Source organism: Chiloscyllium punctatum, chromosome 25 (assembly GCF_047496795.1).
Source record: "Chiloscyllium punctatum isolate Juve2018m chromosome 25, sChiPun1.3, whole genome shotgun sequence".
NCBI lineage: Eukaryota > Metazoa > Chordata > Chondrichthyes > Orectolobiformes > Hemiscylliidae > Chiloscyllium > Chiloscyllium punctatum.
Genome location: NC_092763.1, coordinates 25270435 through 25292880, shown reverse-complemented (window position 1 = coordinate 25292880; position 22446 = coordinate 25270435). Strand labels below are relative to the sequence as shown.

The 22446-nt window shown below is 42.4% G+C and overlaps 1 protein-coding gene across 2 annotated transcripts in view; it reads left to right on the top strand.

Moving 5' to 3' along the window:
* Positions 1 to 21710, top strand: part of trmt2b (tRNA methyltransferase 2 homolog B) — a 56899-nt gene extending 35189 nt beyond the window's left edge. For both annotated transcript variants that reach the window (XM_072594859.1, XM_072594860.1), the window contains 10 exons: positions 1557 to 1664; positions 3314 to 3413; positions 6548 to 6618; positions 7727 to 7873; positions 9309 to 9403; positions 13440 to 13654; positions 14593 to 14694; positions 15480 to 15599; positions 18186 to 18285; positions 21140 to 21710. In XM_072594859.1, coding sequence (XP_072450960.1) covers positions 1557 to 1664; positions 3314 to 3413; positions 6548 to 6618; positions 7727 to 7873; positions 9309 to 9403; positions 13440 to 13654; positions 14593 to 14694; positions 15480 to 15599; positions 18186 to 18285; positions 21140 to 21266 — 1185 coding nt within the window. In that variant the 3' untranslated portion in view covers positions 21267 to 21710. The remainder of the gene's footprint in view (positions 1 to 1556; positions 1665 to 3313; positions 3414 to 6547; positions 6619 to 7726; positions 7874 to 9308; positions 9404 to 13439; positions 13655 to 14592; positions 14695 to 15479; positions 15600 to 18185; positions 18286 to 21139) is intronic.
* The last annotated feature ends 736 nt before the right edge of the window (positions 21711 to 22446 follow it).

Genomic DNA, 22446 nt, shown 5'->3' with positions numbered 1-22446 from the left:
CTTGCAAAATGGTTTCCACCTACAGTGTCGGAAAGAGTTTTGAGTTTACTTGTATTTCCTGGTATTTTACAGGAAAAGCTAGAAAGCCACAAAGCAACTTCACTAGACTGTAAAATTTAATACTGTTTTATGTGCAGCCATTGAGTTATTTGAAAGCAGACTAGCAATGTCCATGTGCTTGGTCAGTGCAGAATCTCTTCTTCACCTGGCTAGCAACTTCCTATGTTCCTATCTTACGATTCGCAAACATTCCACCAGTGGGAACAGTTTTTTCTGATCCACTGTGGCCAAATCCTTCATTAGTTTGAACATCTCTATCAAATCTCCTCTCCGCCTTCTCTGGAAAGAACAGTCTGATCTATCTGTGTAACCTGTCAAACAAGAATTATGCTGGTGACTCTTCACCGCACCTAAACGGTGGTCTAAAATTGGACACACTATTTATGCAGAGGCCAAGCTAGTGTTTTATAAAGTGTTTTGTAATAACTTTCTTCCTTTTGTATTCGGTGTCTCTGATTATCAAACCTACGGTTCTGGAAGGCTTTTCAAAGTTATTTTCTCTCAATCTGTTTTGTCACTTCTTCCTTTGTTGAAATTTCTCTGCCTACACTTTCTTCACACACTTCTCTGCATTTAATTTTACCAGTCTGAATCGACCTATCCCACCAGATTGTCTGTGTGCTCCTGAAGTCCATCACTAACCTAACCTCCTCGCAGTTCAGAGTACCTCCTAGATTTGTATCATCCTCCAGTTTTGAAATTATACCCTGTGTCCCCAGGTCTGATAAATCATTCATCTGGATGAAGAAAAGGAGTGGTTAGGATGCCTATTCCTGAAAACCTCCCAGGTTTTTCTTTTCTTTCAGTCTGAAAAGCAGTCAGTTATGAGATTAGTGTCTGCATTGGTGAAGATGGTTTGATGGGGTAAGACAGCTTTTCCCTGTTATCCAGTTCCGATCTACAGCTGTTTACTTGCAAAGAGAGAAAGCTATAGAATCAAGATCTTGAAAATTATGAAGGGTTTGTGGTAGAGAAGATGACCAAACTGGAGATCATAAGCATAAGATAGTTACCATAAAACTAACAGAGAATTTCAGGGGAAATTTCTTGCCCAGAGAGTGTTTAGAATGTAATACCTTGCTACCACATTCGAGAGTTCTTGTGTATAGCTAAGATACATCCAAAGGGAAGGTATATGAGGACCCCATTCTGTGCTGTAAATACTTAGCAACTTTCGACTAGAAAGGTAGTTGCTTAGTACCATTGCAGGATTTTGTTTTGGTCCTGGAGGCTTTAACTCTAACAGCAATACCCTCCAGACAGTAACTGACTGGTCTGTCTATTAAAGAGCCTGAACTATAGTTTGGAAACTGACTGAGTTTACCTTGAACGGGAGGCTGGCTACCAATTTTGATTTTGTTGTATTCATGGGAAGTAAAAACTCTCAATTCAACACCTTGTCATGTGATTTGGCAACATATCTGCTATGTTTCTTTGTGTTTTGCAATGTCCTGAGAGCATGAGCGTATTAACTTGGGTATTCTCTTTCCTTCTAGGTTAAATATGAAGCTCAAAAGAGGACCCTTCAGCTTTTAACTGCCAGCCTCCCCAGTTGTGCTAGGACAGAGGACCTGTGCTGCCCACTGCATTCAACTCTCCCCTCGGTTAGTATACAATCACTACCCCCACCGGTTATTCATTATGACAGTGATATATTGCTTAACCAGGTAGAGAACAGCCGCAGCATGTAGTGCTGGTTTCTCTTGAAGGCGTATGGTTTAGCCTTGATTGTTGGATATTTGGGAGAGAAATGGTATCTTTTCATCTCCTGACCCTGTGTGTCTTTCCATTTGCTTTGAATTTTGTCCATGAGATGTGGGCATCACTGGACAGGCCAACATTCATTACCCCGTCCCTAATTAATGCTTGGGTCGGCGGTGAGAGCTGCTGATTTGAACCGTAATGTTTTTGTGAAGCTACGCCAGCAATGCTGTTCGTTATGGAGTTCAAGGATTTCGGATCAGAGATAAAGGGACAGCAATTTTTTTTTTAAATTAGGATAGTGTGTGATTTCTAAGTGAAGGTTTTCCCATGCTTGTTCTTCCAGGTGGTAGAATTTGTAAGTTTGAAAGGTTGCTGTTGTGTATTTTGCATTGCTCCCACTGACCCTTTTGCACTGGAGGGAATGAATGATTAAGATGTTGAATGGAGTCCTGATCAAATGGCTACTTTGTCCTGGATGGTGTCAGACTTTGACTCTTGTCAGAGCTAAGCTTGTTCAGGAAAGTGGAGCATTACCTTGCACTTGTGATATATATAGTGGGTGGTAGACAAGTTTTTCGGGAGTCAGGAGGTCACTTGCTACAGAATACCAAATCTCTGACTTGCTGTGTAGGGGTGGCTTGGTGATTAGGGCTGCAGCCTCACAGCACCAGGGACTTGGGATCGATTCCAGCCTCAGGCGACTGTCTGTGTGAAGCTTGCACATTCTCCACTTGCCTGTGTAGGTTTCCGCTGGATGTTCCAGTTTCCCCCCACAGTCCAAAGATGTGCAGATTAGGTGGATTGGCCATGCTAAATTACTCATAATGTCCAGGGATTTGCAGGTGAGGTGGATTAGCCACAGGAAATGCAACATTACAAGGTTAGGGTAGCAGGGGTGGGTCTGGATGGGATGCTGTTCAGAGGTCGAATAGTCTGCTTCTGCATTTGTGGATTCTGCGTAAGTCCCAGGATATGTTTCTAATTCAGTCATAGTGCTATAAATTCACCTGAGCCACACTTGGAAGAGATTTGAGATTTGTTAGGAAACTTTACCTTGTTGTTATTAACAGAAACAGACTGTATGATTTCAAACTTTGCTGCAAATAAAATCTGGGATTGGCCCTTTAAATGTCTGAGCAGAATAACTTATTGAGCATTTTATGAAATATACTGCAAAGTACGTTAGATCTATAATTTACAGATTAAAAACCTAATTCCTGTGCCAGTCAAATGTGTTAGTGATGGATTATAGCGAAAGCCATAAATGCAAATGAATGAACAGTATGTATAAAATGCTTACTAGGAAATAGAACTTTAATTTCAAAATCAACGTTTAACTAAAAATGGTTTATTTAATAAGATAATGGAGTAGAAATGTTGGAGATTTGAATTGACAGGATGCTGTTCAATGAATGAAGTAGCCTTTTTTGGGTTTTATAGTTCTACGTTCTAGTCATTCTGGTGGTTGCCATAGTGTAGTTGGTGTCTGCTGCAGGTAGATATCTCCTGGACACCTGAGATCTGTTCACTGTGCCATTCTTCGTTGCAGCCAGTTACTGTTGGGTATCGCAACAAGTCAACTTTCTCCGTGAACAGAGGGCCTGATGGCAATCCCAAAACAGTTGGGCATTACATTGGAACTGGCAAAGGTGAGTTACACCCGTGTTTGGCCACCTCATTAACTGTAATGTACTCATGTTTCATGAATAGTTTTCGTCAGTATTCACACCGGAAAAAGCCAATGTTGTTGTCGAAAAGAATACAAGCTATTTGATTAGGCAGGATTGACGTTCATAAGAAGGAGGTGTTAGCAATCCTGGAAAGTGTGAAAATTGTAAGGTCCTTGCGTCGGATGGGATTTTTCCAAGGTTTCTTTGGGAAGCTAGGGAGGAGATTGGAGAGCCTTTGGCTTGGATCTGCATGTTGTCATTGTCTACAGGAATAGTGCCAGAAGACTGGAGGCTAGCATATGTTGACCCCTTGTTCAAGAAGGGGATTAGAGACAACCTGGTAATCATAGACCAGTGAGCCTTACTTTGGTTGTGGGTAAAGTGTTGGCAAGGATTAAGAGACCGGATTTATAATGATCGAGAAAGGAATAATTTGATTAGGGATAGTCAACACAGTTTGTGAAGGGTAGATCATGCCTTACAAACCTTTGAGTTCTTTGAAAAAGTAACTAAGCAGGTAGATGAGGGTAAAGCGGTTGATGTGGTGTATATGGATGATCAGTAAGGCGTTTGATAAGGTTCCCCACAGTAGGTTATTGCAGAAAATATGGAGGCATGGGATTGAGGGTGATTTAGTGGTTTTGATCAGAAATTGGCTAGCTGAAAGAAGACAGAGGGTGGTGGTTGATGGGAAATGTTCATCCTGGAGTTCAGTTACTCGTGATGTACTACAAGGATCTGTTTTGGGTCCACTGCTGTCGGTCATTTTTATAAATGACATAGATGAGGGCATAGAAGGGTGGGTTAGTAAATTTGCAAATGACACTAAGGTCAGTGGAGTTGTGGATAGTGCTGAAGGATGTCACAGGCTACACAGGGGCATAGACAAGCTGCAGAGCTGAGCTGAGATGTGGCAAATGGAGTTTAATATGGAAAAATGTGCAGTGATCCACTTTGGAAGGAGTAACAGGAATAGAGTACTGGGCTAATGGTAAGCTTCTTGGTAGTCTGGATGAGCAGAGAGATCTCATGTCCATGTATAGGGCCCTGGTGAGACCACACCTGGAGTATTGTGTACAGTTCTGGTCTCCAAATTTGAGGAAAGACATTCTGGCTATTGAGGGAGTGCAGCGTAGGTTCACGAGGTCAATTCCTGGAATGGCAGGATTGCCTTACACGGAAAGACTGAAGCGACTGGGCTTGTATACCCTTGAGTTTAGAAGACTGAGAGGGGATCTGATTGAAACGTATAGGATTATGAAAGGATTGGACACTCTGGTAGGAGGGAACATATTTCCGCTGCTGGGGGAGTGCCGAACCAGAGGACACAACTTAAAAATACGGGGTAGACCATTTAGGACAGAGATGAGGAGAATCTACTTCACCCAGAGAGTGGTGGCTGTGTGGAATGCTCTGCCCCAGAGGGCAGTGGAGGCCCAGTCTCTGGATTCATTTAAGAAAGAATTGGATAGAGCTCTTAAAGATAGTGGAGTCAAGGGTTATGGAGATAAGGCTGGAACAGGATACTGATTGGGAATGATCAGCCATGATCATATTGAATGGCGGTGCAGGCTCGAAGGGCTGAATGGCCTACTCCTGCATCTATTGTCTATTGTCTACATAAATCCCTGCAAGTTGCCACCCAGGTTGATAGGATTGTTAACAAAGTGTGCAATGTGTTAGCTTTTATTAGTAGAGCGACTGAGTTTCGGAGCCATGAGGTAATATTGCAGCTGTACAAAACTCTGGTGTGGCCACACTTTGAGTATTGCATACAGTTCTGGTCATTGCATTCTAGGAAGGATATGGAAACATTGGAAAGGGTGCAGAGGAGATTTACCAGGAATTTGGTATGGAGGGAAGGTCTTATGAGGAAAGGCTGAGGGAATTGAGGCTGTTATTGTTAGACGGTTGAGAGATGGCTTAATAGTGATGTACCAGATGATCAGAGGATTAGATAAGGTGGACAGTAAGAGCCTTTTTCCTTGGATGGTGATGGCTAGTCTGAGGGGAGTTAGCTTTAAATAGAGGAGTAATCTATATAGGACTGATGTCAGAGGTAGGTTCTTTACTCAGAGGAGTAAGGGTATTGAACGCCCTGCCTGCAATAGTAATAGACTCCAACTTTAAGGGTATTTAAAAGGTCATTGGATTAACATATGGATCATAATAGAGTGCAGGATAGATGGGCTTCAGATTGGTTTCATGGGTCAGCGCAGCATCGAGGGCCGAAGGGCCTGTACTGCGCTGTAATGTTGTGTGTTCTATGTTCCTTCACTTGTAGGTTCCAGTGAAGTGGTATCTTGATAGTTCAGAGTCTAAAGGTACCAGCTGATATGGGGCTGAGTCACTTATAGAGTCATAGACCTTTGTTTACTTCAGCTAGGATAGTAATAGTAGCTACAGCTTATCATGTCTGTAGTAGCTAAAGCTATTAAATTAATCGCACTCCCCTGCTTTCACAATCCTGTAAATACTTTCCTTTATGTATTTATCCAGTTTTCTTTTCCAAGTCACTGTTCGGTCTGCAAACCTCCCCATAATCTTTTTGGTCCAAGGGCAATAGCGTCAGCTCCTTCCACCTAACCGAACATTTTAGCTTGAAACATTCTGATAAATCTCCTTTGCACCCTGTCTAGAACCTTCGCATTCTTCCTAAAATATAGTAAACAAATCAGAATGTGACTCTCTAGTTGTGACCTGGGCAAAGCTTTACAATTTGCATACTTTTCCTGAATATTCCGATTCCCCCGACTCTTTAGTATTGTCATTGATTAACCCTATATTTTTTATCTTTTCCAGCTCTACAACCCAGTGAATTCTCTACATGCTTCTCATTCTGATTTATTCCATGTCCCAAAAACCTTTGCCTCATCATTGATGGCTGTGCCTTCAGTTTCCTGGGCCCTAAGTTCCCTATCTAAAACAGTTGTTTTTTCCCCACAGTCTGAGGTTCTTTAAACCACTACTTTGACCAAGCTGTTGGTAATCTGTTTTAACATCTTTACGCAGCCCAGAATCAAGGTTTGTCTGACAATTATTCCTGTGAAGTGCCTTGGGGTATTTTCCAATGTTAATGTAAATGTAAATTGTTATTGATCTGTTCCTCACAGGGAGAAATATTGTTTGTACTCATTCAGATCACCTGGTGAATATGCCCGAGAAACACAAGCAAGTGGCCAGAGTAAGTCAACTTCATGTGGTGATCCAAGGTCTCGCCAAGGGGAAATAGTGGTGCATGTGTGTTGATAATATCTCTGGGCTAATAATCCAGAAGCCCAGTGTAATTCAGGGACAAGGATTCAAATCCCATTGCAGCTACAGTAGGTATTTTAAATTCAATTCATCAATGAGAATATCGAGTTGAAAAACTATTCTCGGTAAAGGTGATCATGAAGTTATTATTGATGATAAAGCCCCAGTTCATTAATGCTCTTAAAGGAAGGAAATTGGCCTACATGTAACTCAGATCAGAGCAGTGTGATTGACAGTTCTCTGAAATGGCCAAGCAAGCCACTCTACCTGTTCGCTACAGAAAGGTCAAATGGACTGCATTGTGCAAAACCACCTTCTCAAGGCTAAATTGGTATGGGGCTGGCAATACCCACATGCTATGAAAGAATAATTTTAAGAAGATTTCCTGTTCAATCCCTGCACTGCAGTCATTTTAACAAGCTACAGTGTGGTGGTGAAATTTGCCTTGGCACCCATGCCCAGGTAGAAGATTAGATTCCCTACAGTATGGAAACAGGCCATTTGACCCAACAAGTCTACACCGACCCTCTGAAGAGTAACCCACCCAGACCCATTCCCCCAACATTTACCCCTGACTAATGCACCTAACCCCATGAGCAATTTAGCACAGCCAATTCACCTAACCACGTCTTTGGACTGTGGGAGGAAACTGGAGCACCAAGAGGAAACCCACATAGACACTGGGAGAATGTGCAAACTCCACGCAGTCCCCGAGGCTGGAATTGAGCCCAGGTCCCTGGCGCTGTGAGGCAGCAGTGCTAACCATTATGCCTCCGTGCTGCCTGTAAAATGGAGTGCGTTTCTGTTGTGTTAGGAGAAGGAGGTACAAATGTCAGGGACAAGAACTGAGAGTTGAAAGCCTCAGTGAGGTTTACAGGTGACATTGTTATGAGTGATTGGCATTTGATCTTGGGAGACCAATTGTCTGGGGAACTGTAATTCAACAAAGATACCACTCCTTAAGGGAGAAAATCTTGAGTACTTTTGCTGGTTTAATTGGTTTGAATTTTATTGCTCCCCTGCCCCCACCACTCCAGAGTTATGAGCAGTTCATCCAGCTTTCTCCATTGGAGCCTTGCATCCTGTTCCATGAAGGAGGACACTGGCGGGAAATCACCGTTCGCACCAATAGGAAAGGAGATACGATGGCTATTATCTACTTCCATCCTCAGCATCTAGAGAAGGTACTGCTCCATCTGGATTGTACACAGTCAGAGTAACTCCCAGTATTGTGGGTTAAATCTGGTCACATCATATATTTGCAGCCTCCCTCACACTATAGAATGTAGTTTCCCAGGTACATTTGCCAGCATGTTGCACTCAGCAGGTGCTGTTGTATGAGATATTTTCTATACACTGTAGCTACAGGATCCATCTTGCTATACTCTATCCTGAAGGAGAGTCTAGGAAAGTAAAATTAGAGTTTGCATTTATACACCACCTTTTCTACCTTAGTAGATTCTAAAATGCTTCGCAGTCTGTGAAATGCTTTTTGAAACATAACTATTTGACTTTGCATGAAACATGGCAATGATTTAGGGCACAGTAAGGGTCCATAAACAGCAATGTGTTCATGATTTCTAGTGCTGTTGATTTTGAAGGATACATGCCAGGCAGGTAAGATAGAAAATTACTCTACTCTGCTGTTCTCTGAATTGTGCCATGGCAATTTGTTTTTTGCTTCTGGAAGAGCACAGCAGTTCAGGCAGCATCCAAGGAGCAGCGAAATCTACGTTTCATCAGGTGATGAAGGGATTTTGCCCGAAACGTCAATTTCACTGCTCCTTGGATGCTGCCTGAACTGCTGTGTTCTTCCAGCACCACTAGTCCAGAATCTGGTTTCCAGCATCTGCAGTCATTATTTTTACCTCACCAATTTGTTTTTTTTTGCACCTAGCTGAGAGGACAATACAGCTTGGAATTAACAACTAATGAAGACTCTGAAAAATTGCACCTCACACTTTGCAGTGCTCCCTTAGTACTGCAATTGAGTGGCAGCCTGAAATTTGTGCTCGTGTCTCCTGTGGGCATGAACTTATGATCTTCTGAGTAAGCGGTGCAAGTAACACTGCTGACTAGTCGACCTCTCTGCCTGAATGACCTTTTGTATTTAGTTTCTTGTGTAATTCAAACTGGGCTTGGGTTGTTTTTAACCATGTCTCCTTGAGGGTTGATTTGGCTTTGTCCTTGAATTAGCTTCTGCATAGCTCATAAACTGGATGAAACCGGAAGTAGTGTCGACCTCTCAAAACCCAGTCACAATCTATATAAAACTGTCGCAAGAGTTCGAAGCCCTAAGAAATTAGCATCAGTTGTTTTGCTTACTCTGCTATCTGGGGTGTGTTTAGTCAGAACATTTTCATCACGTTTCAAAGAGAAGTAATGGTTTTCTTCTTTGGTTGGGAATGCTTATCCAGACTGACTGCTGATTGACAATTAAAAGTAGATAAAGTGCTGTCCTCTTCAGCTAATCTAGGGGAAGGTTTGGCAGAATTCAGTAAAGAATCTCAACAATATGATGAATTGATAAATTGTTGTTTTATGAATGAAGGATTAGTCAGTATTAAAGATGAAATGTATGGTCATGTAAAGTATTCTTGTAGAATTTTTTTTTCACAGGAGGAAATTGCCAGACATCAGAAATCACTGGTGGAATATTTTACCATTGGACCAGGAGCTGCATGTGAACTGACGAGTCTCTACTTTCAGGAGAGGTATTTGTTATTCCCTGTTGGCTCATTACCATCTGGGAGCACTATGACCAGCCATACGATTACAATCCCATACCATCAGTAAACAGCTCTCCTCAGTTTATCATTTCAGTCAGATGTCTGGCAAAGTGTCCCAACTGAAATCTGTTCAGTTCTGCATATGTGCTCATCTGTGACACGGAGCCACCCAGTTAGTCAGCACAGACACAGCGCTGGGTTGGTAAGTCTTGTTAGAAGTAGTCACCTGGGGCAGCAGGATCGGGAGATTGTGATGTGTCAAATCTGGCATCTGCACAAAATCATCCTGCAGTCACAAATTGGTGAAAAAATCTCTTCCAAAAGTGAAACTGAAGCTCACCAGGACAAGAGCAGAAAGCACTAGTTATATGCTATAATGGGTTTGTAATCATCCCTTTGGTGACATGGGAGTTAGTTCTCTTAGTTAGTTCAGTCAGTAGGCTGATTTGTAAATGCACCTTGCAAGTTGGATTAATATTTTGAAATTTTGTTCATTTGCTACTGGAGAGTTGGGAAAATAACTTCAAAGTTTTATCTTCTGCAAGGTTCGCCGATGTTAGCTGCCAAATCAGGGGAACTAAGGTATAGTCAAGGATGAGGTACTTTTGAAATGCACTCACTGTTGTCATGTTAAAATGCAGAATGTATGAAGGCTGATGCAGGCAGCTTCATGTTAATGTTGCTAAGCTCAGTGGCTGGGCAGCTAACCGTTACATATGTTGTACAATCTAGCTGGAAGACCATTACATCATTCATCCTCTGTTATCTTTGCCCTCATTTTCTAGGAGTTACTGCTATCGTAGTGTATCAGAGACTGTCACTTTTCTGATAGGGGGGCATATAGGGTGATGGAAGGCACAGAGCAGAGGTCAGAACGCTGCATAAATGGTATTGTTCCCTTGCTGGTACAGAAAGGGTAATCGTATAGCTGTCAAACACAATGCTGCATCTATCAGTGAGTCAGAATTACACAGGAATCTGAAAGTTATTTTCATTGACAAGGTAGTGTAATAGCATGTAACAGCACCACTCAAACAAGACTGAGATAACTTCCATTTAGTGACGTTTGATAAGAGAGAGAGATGTTGGCTTAGACATTGCAAAAAATTCCTTGCTTTCTAAACAGTGCCATGAAATGTTCAGAACAGGGAATATAGGAGTTCACTGAGGGCGAAAAGGGGGCTTTGGCTGAGAAGATTAGAACATGACAGCACAGTACAGGCCCTTGGGCCCTCGATGGTTTCACAGGTCAGTGCAACAATCTAAAGCCCATCTAACCTACACTATTCCATTATCATCCATATGTTTATCGAAGGACAATTTAAATGCCCTTAAAGTTGGAGATTCTATGACTGTTGCAGACAGTGCATTTCACGCCCTTACTACTCTGAGTAAAGAACCTACCTCTGACGTCTATCTTATATCTATCACCCCTCAATTTAAAGCTATGTCCCCTCGTGCTAACCATCACCATCAGACGAAAAAAGCTCTCATTATCCATCCTCACTAATCCTCTATTGAGTCACTTCTCAATTTTCTTCTCTCTAATGAAAACAGCCTCCAGTCCCTCAGCCTTTTCTCATTAGACCTTCCCTCCATACCAGGCACCATCCTTGTACATCTTCTCAGCAACCTTTTCTAATGCTTCTACCATAATGTAGCAACCAGAATTGTACACAATACTCCAAGTGCAGCTGCACCAGAGTTTTGTACAGCTGCAACATGACCTCATGCCTCTGAAACTCAATCCCACTACGAATGAAAGCTAACACACTGTATGACCTCTGAACAACTGTATCAACCTGAGTGGCAACTTTCAGGGATCTATGCGCATGGACACCAGACCTCTCTGCTCATCCAGACTACCAAGAATCTTACCATTAGCCCAGTATTCTGTATTCCTGTTGCTCCTTCCAAATTGAATCACCTCACATTGTTCCACATTAAACTCCATTTGCCACTGCTCAGCTGCAGCTTATGTATGTCCCTCTGTAACCTGCAGCATCCTTTCAATTCGGGTGAATTGAAAGAGGTTCTTTAAGTATGTTAAAGGAAAAGGAATAACTAGAGAGAATAGGACCCCTCGAGGACCAAAGTAAACTTGTATGTGTCAAACCACAGGAGATGAGCAATGTTCTCAGTGAATATTTCTCCTCTGTGTTTACCATGGAGAAAGACATGAAGGCTTGGGGAGGTTGGTGGTCATATCGTGGGGGGTAGTCCATATTAAACTAGAGGAGGTGTTGGATGTATTAGAATGTATGAAGGTGGATAAATCTCCTGACCAGACATATCCAAGAACTGCAAGAGGCCAAAGGAAAAAATTGCAGAGGTCCTGGCTGATATTTTTGCATCATAAAATGGTACCGGAAAACTGGAGGGTCATGAACGTTGTGCCGTTATTCAAGAAGGGCTGCAAAGAGAACCCTGGGAACTATAGACCAGTAAGCTTAACATCTGTGTGTGGTAAATCACTTGAAGATTCTGAGAGGTAAGATATGCATGCATTTGGAAAGACAAGGTTTGATTTAGGAGTAGTCAGCAAAGCTTTGAGTGGGAGATCATGCTTCACAAATTTGTTAGAGTCCATTGATGAGGTGTCCAGGAAGGTTGACTAGGGCAGGGCAGTAGATGTAGTCTATATGTAAGACTTTTGATAAGATTCCAGATGGTAGGCTGCTCTGGAAGGTTAGATCACATGGAATCCATGGGAGCTGGCAAATTGGCTTGATGTAGGAAGCAGAGGGTAATAGTAGAAGGACGCTTGTTGGACTGGAGGCCTTTGACTAGTAGAGTGCACCAGGGGTCGGTGCTGGGCCCATTACTGTTTGTTATCTATATCAATGACTTGGATGAGAATATACAACACATAATTAGTACACTTGCTGATGACACTAAAATAGAAGGTATTGATCAGCTGGGGAATTGGACCGAGAAATGGCAAATAGAGTTTGGTCTTGGAGTGTGAGGTCTTGCATTTTGGAAAGTCAAATCATTACTAAGAGTTTTATGGTGAATGGTAGGGCCTTCAGGAGTGTAGTGGAACAGAGGGACCTTGGAGTTCGGGTGCACGGTTCTCTGAAAGTGGAGTCACAGGGAGACAGGGCAGTGAAGAAGGCTTTTGGTACACTGGTCTTCATAGGTCAGGGCACTGAGTATACAAGTTGGGAAGTTGTATTGCAGTTGTACAGGATGTTGGTAAGGCAACATTTGGGAGTACGGTGTTCAGTTTTGGTCACCTTGTTATAGGAAGGTTATTATTAAACTGGAAACAGTGCAGAAGAACTTTACAAAGTCTTGCCTGGACTCAACAGTCTGAATGAGAGGGAGGGGTTGGACAAGCTAGGACTTGTTTCTTTAGACTGTATGAGATTGAGGGGGGTGCTTTACAGAAATGTATAAGATTGAGAGGCATGGATAGGGTGAATGCACTCGGTCTTTTTCCCAGGGTTGGGCAATCGAGGATGAGGGTGCATCAGTTTATGGTCAAAGGGGAAAGAATCAAAGGGAACCTGAGGGCCAATTATTTTACATAGAGAGGATAGTACACATGTGGAATGAGCTGCCAGCAGAACTGGTTGAGGCGGATTCATTAACAACACTTAAAAGGCCTTTGAACAAATACGTGTATAGACAATTAGAAGGTTACAAGCCAAGTACAGGGAAATGGAGTTAGCGTGGACAGAGATTTTGGTTGGACCGTATGCTTGAAATGTTGACTCTCCTGCTCCTTGGATGCTGACTGACTGGTTGTGCTTTTCCAGCACCACACTTTTGAACTCTGATTTCCAGCATCTGCAATCCTCACTTTTTCCTGAGTCCAAAGGGCCTGTCTCTGTGCTGCAGGACCCTATGACTCTACCTGATGTAGCAGACAAGGCCCCTGTTTCGTGACTCATTCAAAATATGGGCAGCTGCCTGTGAACTGTGGGGTACAGTGGGCTCTACGTTTTTCCAAATCCTTTTCTCTTCCTCTAATGAGGCAGTTTTTGTTGTTAATTGTGTGTGTTTTCATTGATAGTTCAATGACCCGCTGTCTCCATGAGCATTCACCATATCAACTCCTCTATGGAATTCCTTATATCTATGAGGAAGTATTGGGTCTGACCTTCCGAATCTCTCCGGATGCCTTCTTCCAGGTCAATTCTGAGGGAGCAGAGGTCCTTTATCAAACAGTTCATGACCTGATCAGGGTGGATGGTGACTATATCGTGCTCGATGTCTGCTGTGGTACAGGTACGTGGGATTGTGATATGTGTCGAGCTTGTTGGATAATGGTGGAAAAGTACTATACTTTCCCTGTTTTTCTCTTTCATCTCTCAAGGTGCCCTAAGTATTTGCTTACTGCCCTTCCTGGCGCTGATACCTTATTGGAGGCCCACTAGTCAAATCTGGACTCCACAATTGTTCCATCTGGATCTTCCAATATTTCTTTTCCTGTCAGACGTCCTCTTGTTTTCCCTTCATTTCTGAAGGCAGTGACTTTGTCCTTGATGACTAGAAGTTTCAGAAGAGCTAGCTCTCCCCTTGTAACTGACTAGATGGTGGCTATGCACAATCGGATGTGCTCAGTGAGATCATTGGTGGGGCACCACTGTCAAACCTACTGAGAATTCACATCCCTTCCCCTGGCCCACATCAGGTATCTTGGCACTCCACCAGTTATAGCCACTACCAAGACTCCTTAGACAATATTGTTTCTCCTGTAGCCCAGGAATATGGGTCCACTGTGCTGGGTAACTAATCCAGATTCAGATCAATGACTGTTATGACTTCCGCATAAATCCAAATAAACAAAATAATGCGGATGCTGGAAATCTGAGATAAGAACAGCGAATGCTGGAAACACTGCATCCCAGTCTATGAAGTGGGGAAGGTGACTTACCCTTCATCTGTGTCTCATGCTCAATATCCAAGTTAGGTGAAGCAACTACAGGAAGGTGAACCACTGATGTTTTAAAATTAGTATGCCCATTGTTTGCTGTTACTGGGAGAATTATGCTGATTCCTCTGTACAAGCTTCCTTCTTTCTGACATGGTTTGGTGCTGGCATCTGAGACAAAGCACCATGTTAACCTTGCATTGAGCACTGTGCTGGAGGAGAGCATTAGATATCAAAGACTGTGTGTATTGATGCAAGGATAATTACTGAATGCCTGGTTTTACTTTTCTAGGAGCTATTGGCTTGACCTTGTCCCAAGGAGCAGCTAAAGTGATCGGAATCGAGCTCGTTGAACAAGCTGTAGAGGATGCCCGGTGCAATGCCATTCTTAATGGTATGTTTGTGATGGGACAGTATCTCCAATTGTCACGTGCCCTTTGTTTTATTTTTATGCCCAAGAATTTAAATGAGAATAGAGTTTGGATTCGTCAGGTTGGCATGTCTCCCGTACTTCACCGAAAGGGTCCTACTTGATGCGTTAGAACAAGACGATGGATATTGACTGGCTGGCTGATTTATCTGCGAAGGAGGTGCAAGTCAGAACTAGTCCTTTATCATCTCCTAAACTGTACATGTGTAATGCTGGATAATCATCAAGAGTATGGTGTCCAGTGGATTTCTGTCTTCTCCACACACACAGGCGTGGCCCCCACCCCCGCCCCCCCAACACTCACTCACTCACTCACGCTGTTATACAACAGAGCAATACCCTCCTGACCACAGTGTGCTATTTCCTCACCTGTTGCCATCGGTCTCTGATCGTCTTCTTCTTTTAAAGTTTGCTTTTCTACCTCAATAAGGCTTCAGCAGAGAAGCAGGAATGAGGCAGCTTGCCTCAGGACGACAAAGTTGGAAGGATAGTGTTCTTGATAGTTACCTGCTGATGTCAGCAGATCACTGAAGAGGAATTAAGATGAGTTTGATATTCCACACAAACATGTCGAATAAATGACCACTCTGAATCTCTCCAGTGAATGAGTTTGAAGGGTGTAGTCCATCTGTCCCACTATGTTTCACAATGCATTATCAAACCTCGAGTTAGATGTCAACCTGTGATATATGTCCCAGCAGTCCTGAGTCGAACAGAGTGCTTGGTATTCTCCTTGTTCTCTCTTGCAGGTGTCGCTAACTGTGAGTTCCTCAAGGGCAAAGCAGAGATTGTTTTACCACAGCTGCTGCCCTCACTGGAGGATGTCAAGTTCCTCATTGCTGTTGTGAACCCATCCCGGGCTGGACTGCGTAAGAATCTAACCTTTTTATTTAAAATATCTGCTTCATTTATCTGGTGCCTATCTCACTTGTGAAGCAAGATGAAATTTTACATTGCTGAATGCGTATCCATCCCTGTACTCTGACAACAGTGCAATGTTGTTGTGTAGTGTATCCGAGATCTTGTACAATCAGCTAGGCGCTAGCTCTGTGCGGCTCAGTATCTCAGACCATTAGAACATGGCAGAAGGAGGCAATTCAGCCCATACAGTCTGCTCCCCCATTCAGTGAGATCATGTCAGATCTGATAATACTCAACTTCACTTTCTGTCTTTTGCCCATAACTCTGATTCCCTTACCAGTTAAAAATCTATCTGTTTCAGCCTTGATTTTATTTAATAATGTCTCAACTGTAGTCTGTAGTAAAGAATTGCATAGCTTCACTTCCCTCTGGGGGAAGACATTGCTCCTCTTTGTCGCCATATTAGATAGATGACCCCTTATTCTGAGGTGATGCCCTTTGATCTTCAAGTCTCCACAAGAGGAAGTAACCTTTTTGCATTTATCTTGTCAAGTCTTCTAAGAATCTTGCATTTTTTTTCAACAAGATCACCTCTCATTTTTCTAACTTCCAATCAGTACCGGATCTATCTACTGAACATCTCTGCATTTCTGTTTTTATACTCCCTTCGCTTTGAAGTAAAGCTAACATTCCACTTACCTTCCCTATGTCCTGCCAAATTTGGATGCTAGCTTTCAGTAATTTATGGATGAGGTCTCCCAAATCCCTCTGTTCCATAGCTTTCTTCAGTCATCCTTCCTTCATTTAAAGATATGAATCTCTATTCTGCAAAATGTGTTATCTCTCGTTTGTCTATATTATATTCCGTCTGCCAAGTCTTTTTCCTATTCACTTAACCTGTCTATATCTCTCTCACACATTGTCATCCTCACCACGTGCTTTCCCACCAATTTTTGTATGATGTAGCCAAATGTTGTATAGTACATTTGCTTTCCGTATCCAAATCTTTAATGTATGCAGTGGGTTCTGATATAACGTGACAGTTTTGTTCCTGTGCAATCCCGCATTATAAGATAATCAAGTAATAGCGATGACTTTTAAACTAATGGGGCTGGAATCATGTTATAGCCAATATAGGTAAGGAAAGTTCACGTTCTACAAATAATGGTCTAAATTCTTCAATCACATTATAGCTAATTCGCATTGAAGAAACGTGCATTATAGCAGAAATAATTGCCCCAGCACGGATTCCTATGACACTCCACAAGTTTATAGGTTGTCATCCTGGAAATGGCCCTGTTATCCCAACTCTGTTTATTATTAGTTATCCAGTTCTCTATCCATGTGAATAGGTTACCTTCTATATCTCAGACTCTTAAGTTGTCTAATGTGTGGTACTTATCAAATATCTTCTGAAAATACAAATTTATTACATCCACTGCTTCTCCAGAGATTGTGTAGCATGCGCCAACACCTGATAAATCTGGTTTGTGCAAGGTACGACAAGGATCAGGATTTGGGCCTCAGCTACTTACATTCTATATTAATGACTTTGCTGAGGATACTGTGTGACACATCCGACTTTGCTGATGATACAAAGTGAGGTGGGAAAGTATGTGGTGAGGAGGGCGCAAGCAGGCAGCAGAAGCATATAAACAGGAGGGTGATTTAACCAGAACATAGCACGTGGAATGCAGTTTGGTGAAGTTTGGCATTAACTGGAAAGATGAGCTGAATATTTTGGAATGGTGAGAGACTGGGGAGCCTTTTATAAGTTCATAAGATATAGGAGTCCATTTGCCCATCAAATCTGCTCCACCCTGGCTGACATGCTCCTCATCCCCATTTCACTTTAACATTATTCTATTCTAGTTAAAAATCTCACTGAGCCTTGTTCATCTTGGTATTGTTGACAGTAGGGCCATATGGTTGCTGACCAGATTGGTGCCATTTTGGAGTGTCCCCTCAGACTTCCCAGCTTCTTCCTACTTGTGCCCTCTCCTGTGATGCACCTCTGTCTAAAGTCTGCACCAACAAGTGCCCCCGCACCTCCCCACCCACCCTCTGATTACTGCTCTACTACCTCTCCTCTCTTCTCCTGCCCTCTGTCCTATGGGGTGCCAGTCAGTGCCAAGCTTAGAACCCCCTTATTCCTCCAAGACAATGTCCCAAATGGCCCAGTGGCAAACTGCAGTTTTCAGCCAGTATTATAGGACAAATAAAATACCACAGCAGCCGTCATCCAACCCAGCTGCACCTTCCTGTTTTCCCCGATCTGACCACATGGCACTAGCCAGCTCCACAAGGGGAGAGAGAGAGAGAGAGAGAGAGAGATGTGTCCAGGAACAAGCGATGGTCTCAGCTGGTGATCTGGAGTCTAGTGAGAATGTTCCTTACCCAGTGCAGACCCTGGGCAGTAGTGCCCCTTGCTGCAATCTTGAGTATCCACTACAGGACTACTGTAAGAAAAATGTTACATTTATAAACGGAAAATTCAGACTGTCATTTCAATCATCAATCTAGAGTTTAAGCATTTAAACTACTGTGTTTCAGTTTAGATGGTGCTGCTATTTTCTTTTTTTTTTGTTTTTCAGATTACAGGGTGGTGCGAGCAATTCGTAATTGTGAGCAGATTCGGCAGCTTGTGTACATCTCTTGTAAGCCAGAGGGTGAAGCCATGAGAAACTTTGTTGAGTAGGTAGCATTGGTGAATACTCCAAGTGCCATGTTACCGCTAGGCAGCTCCACCCATTCCCATTTAATTTAGTACACCCGAGATTTAGAGGGAATCTAATCACATGAGCCAAACAAGCGGAAGAATATAGTGCCTCAGCTAAGCCAGGCATCTACCTATCTGTCACTGACAGTGAGCCAGTTTAGTTTGACCAACATGGAGAGGATGGTTCTGGTGATGGGTGGTCACGGGCATGCGTTGGGGTTGCAAGATTCCTGACTTTGTCACCTCGGCAGAAAGCTGACTGACCTGGTTGTTAGCGACTTACCTAGTCTAGGGGCTGAGTGAGGAACTGTATCGACTTGCTGGCTGAACCTGGAAGATGAAGGAAGGTGAGGGAGCACATTCAAGTTTTGTTGATCCAGTTGAAAAATAACTGAAAGGAAGGGATAGATTGAGATCATTCACCGGCTCAGCCATCACTAATCACTATCCAGAATTTGGAAAGGTCTATACGTTAGTTGAGAACAGAATAGAGATTGCTATGATGACTTATATTATGATATTCGGGATAAAGAGTAATCTTCATTCGCCCTTCCTTTCAGTGTCCAAAGTTAATTTAAAAACAGCTCACTTCTGTTGTAGATTTCCTTTCCCCAGGCCCTAACTAGCTTATGTTTTATGATTGGGGCAGCACAGTGGCTCAGTGCTTCGCACCGCTGCCTTACAGCACCAGGGACCCAGGTTCAATTTCAGCCTTGGGTGATTGTCTGTGTGGAGTTTGCACATTCTCCCCATGTCTGCGTGGGTTTCCCTCCAGGTGCTCCGGTTTCCTCCCACAATCCAAATAAGTGCAGGTCAGGTGGCTTGGCCACTCTAAATCGCCCATAGTATTAGGCGCATTAGTCAGAGGGAAATGGGACTGGGTGGGTTACTCTTCGGAGGGTCGGTGTGGATTGATTGGGCTGAAGGGCCTGTTTCCACGTTGTAGGAAATCTTTTTTAAAAAAAAAAGCCAATTTCACCAGGTTTTTCTTCAATTAACAAAGAGTAGGTTTATTAATTATAAAACATAAGAATTAGAAATGTAACAGACATATACACAAATGAGTTAAAAAAGATGAAAGTCTAAAAATTAGTTGTGTGGCTCCGTTTCTGAATTGTTTGTGAAGAGCCAATCATTACATGTTATGGAGTTCAGTGAAGTTTATTGGTTATGTTCTTGTTGGTAGTTGAACACTTAGTCTCACTAACATTTAATTTTTCAGATTGGTTGAGGTTCTGTTGTTCTGAATCCTTTTAACGATGATTAAATTCAGCACTTGGGGTGAGAGAGAGAGAATCGTTTTGTTGTACTGTTTCCTTTTGTTTGCAGCACTGTGAGGGAGGTTCTTTACCCACTATGTGGGATGACTAGGGAACCATTCTTCGACTGTGACCTTCACAGCATGTTCATGTTTGAACACAGGCTGGTATGCAAAATAGTGTTCAGTCCCACTAGCTCACTCCAGTTGTGTTGCAGCAGGCTTTTTAGCCCCTGCCCTTGTGTATTGTCACTTCCTCAATATCTTTGTCATTGCAAGAGGTCATAGCCCAGTCTTTGAGTTGCCTCTACAGCTTTTGAAAGGCTGTTTCAATTTCCCTTCACATCTACAGGTGTGAACTCTCTGTATTCAATCATTTAATTTACATCTAAAAATGTCAACAATACATCGGGATTCTGACCAGTGGTCATGACCCTATTGAACTCATAGCTGAAATCCAGTTGCCATTTGCAGTTGGAGAATTGCACTTCAGTTTAAGTTGTGACCTTCAGATCAACTGCAGTGAAATTGAAAACAAAGTAATTCTTTGGAGAGAATGAGCAGTAAGCGCCAGGGTCCCAGGTTCGATTCCAGCCTCGGGCAACTGTTTGTTTGTGTGGAGTTTGCACATTCTCTGTGTCTGTGTGGGTTTCCTCCGGGTGCTGCGGTTTCCCCCCACAGTCTGAAGATGTGCAGGTCCGGTGAATTGGCCATGCTAAATTGCCTATTGTGTTAGGTGCATTAGTCAGAGGGAAATGGGTCTGGGTGGGTTACTCTTCGGAGGGTCAGATGTGGATTGATTGGGCCAAAGGGCCAGTCTGTAGGGAATCTGTTTCCACACTGTAGGGAATCTAATCTAATCCTGAGTTAATATTAGAGCAGTTCTGGTGACTGAGTCAATATCCTCACTCTTAGCATGATTAAATAAAATTCTCTGAACATAAAATCGAGCTATGCTGAAGTAGGTGACATTAACCTTGCAATTACCTTGTATGTATCCTACACCCAATCTCTAGATATCCTGGAACTCTCTCTGTAATGGTATTGTGGGTCTACCTGCAGCAAATAGTCTAGTGGTTCAGGAAGGCAGCTCACCGTCACTTTCTCAAGGGCAACTAGGGATGGGCAAGAAATGCTGGCCCAGTCAGGTCACTGCCCTCCCAAGAATCAATAAAAAGAAATAAATACTTGTAAAGTAAATGCAGGGATGTAGAGAGAAAGACTGAGTGGATTACCCTTCAAAAGAGCTGTCTCAAAAATGATAGTTCAAACGGTGCCTTTCTGTGCTGTGTTAATCTGTGATTCTGCAACAAGAAATTCATACTTGAGAAAAATTAAATATTCCAGGAGGAAAATATCTTGCATAATTTCGAATTATATGCTGCTTCTAAGTAAAGTTGGAATAATTCCATATTTCACATCAATAGAAGTGATCATGTGGAAGTGAGCAACACGAGTTCCAAGACACTAGTCACAATTCCTAATTCCATTAGACCTGCTGGTCTATTACAGCCAATAAAACGTATTTGAATGATTGGGCTTGTAGCTATAATGGTTTTTGCTCCTTTCAGACTGTGCAGTCCACCTGACCATCAGAAGAAGCTGTTTGGTGACCCCTTCACTCCAAGAGTAGCTGTACCTGTGGACATGTTCCCACACACCTCTCATTGTGAACTTGTGCTGCTGTTTGAGAGATAAGCCCACAGCCACCCTTTTGAGAAAGGAGATTGTGTTTTCAACAGCTGTACAGTTACTAGCCAGTGGAGCAATGTTGCAGAAGTTAGTCATTGGTTATTGACTTTGGAGAAGTGGATTGGAATGGACCTGAGCTGACAGATCATGATACTTTCTCCATATTGGAGTGATCAGCAGTATATTCGTGAACTTTTTAAGTTCATATCTCGAATGAATGGTGAATGATTATTTGTTTTTGCAGTTTTCTTGCCAAACTTTTTAAAGATGTTGCTGGATGCCCAAGAACCTGTTGATTCTCAGATATGGAAATATGTTGATTGCAATTCAAATTGAATCATCTTATACACAAGAAGAGCTAATCCAACTGTTCTTGAAAAGTATTGTTTGCCATTTATTTTCCTTGCCTTAACATGCTTACTTTGAATAAATTTTCTTAAGTAAAATTTATACTTTGTTTGAGCAAGATGAAATTTGCTTGTAAGGCTCAATATTTCCTGATCGTCTTGTGTGGTTTTGTACCATAATCAAATAGTAAAAGTTATGTCATTATTTTAATGCAACACCTCACCTGCATTTCCTACTGAGTGTATGGTAGTTATAATGATAGGCTGCACACCCAATTTAAATGGATCACATCACATGAAGCATGTGTGAACATGAATGTCTGGATTTTTGAATATTTTTCCAGAATACTTAAGAATAACAGAAAACAATTATTTTTCAGTTGTGTACTGGTCGTTTTCGCTGGAAGAGTATATGCTGTACAATTAATCTAGACAATACAATTCAGGTAGCTGCATGACAATGAGAATCTGAATTGAGTTCCTTTTTCAAATCTTGCAACTGTCGCTTTATTGCAAAAATCCAACTGGTTTGCTTCTGCACTTTTAGAAAGGAAGTATGCTGTTTTTAGCCTTGGCCTGGCCTGTATTTAATTCTGATCCCACATGGATGGCTTTAAATTGCCTTCCAAAATGATTAACTCATTTGTTAGGGTAGGGAAATGAATACTGGCTTTACCACTAATATCCAGCTTGTAAGATTCCATGGGAGTAAATTGGCTGTGCAGTATGCTACATATGGGGTTTTCTTGTCAAGATCAAATGCTAGGTTCTTCAGGGATGAAATAGTCAAGTGGTTCATCCAGTGCAGATGCGACTGTTGGTTTAGCTATTTCTGTCAC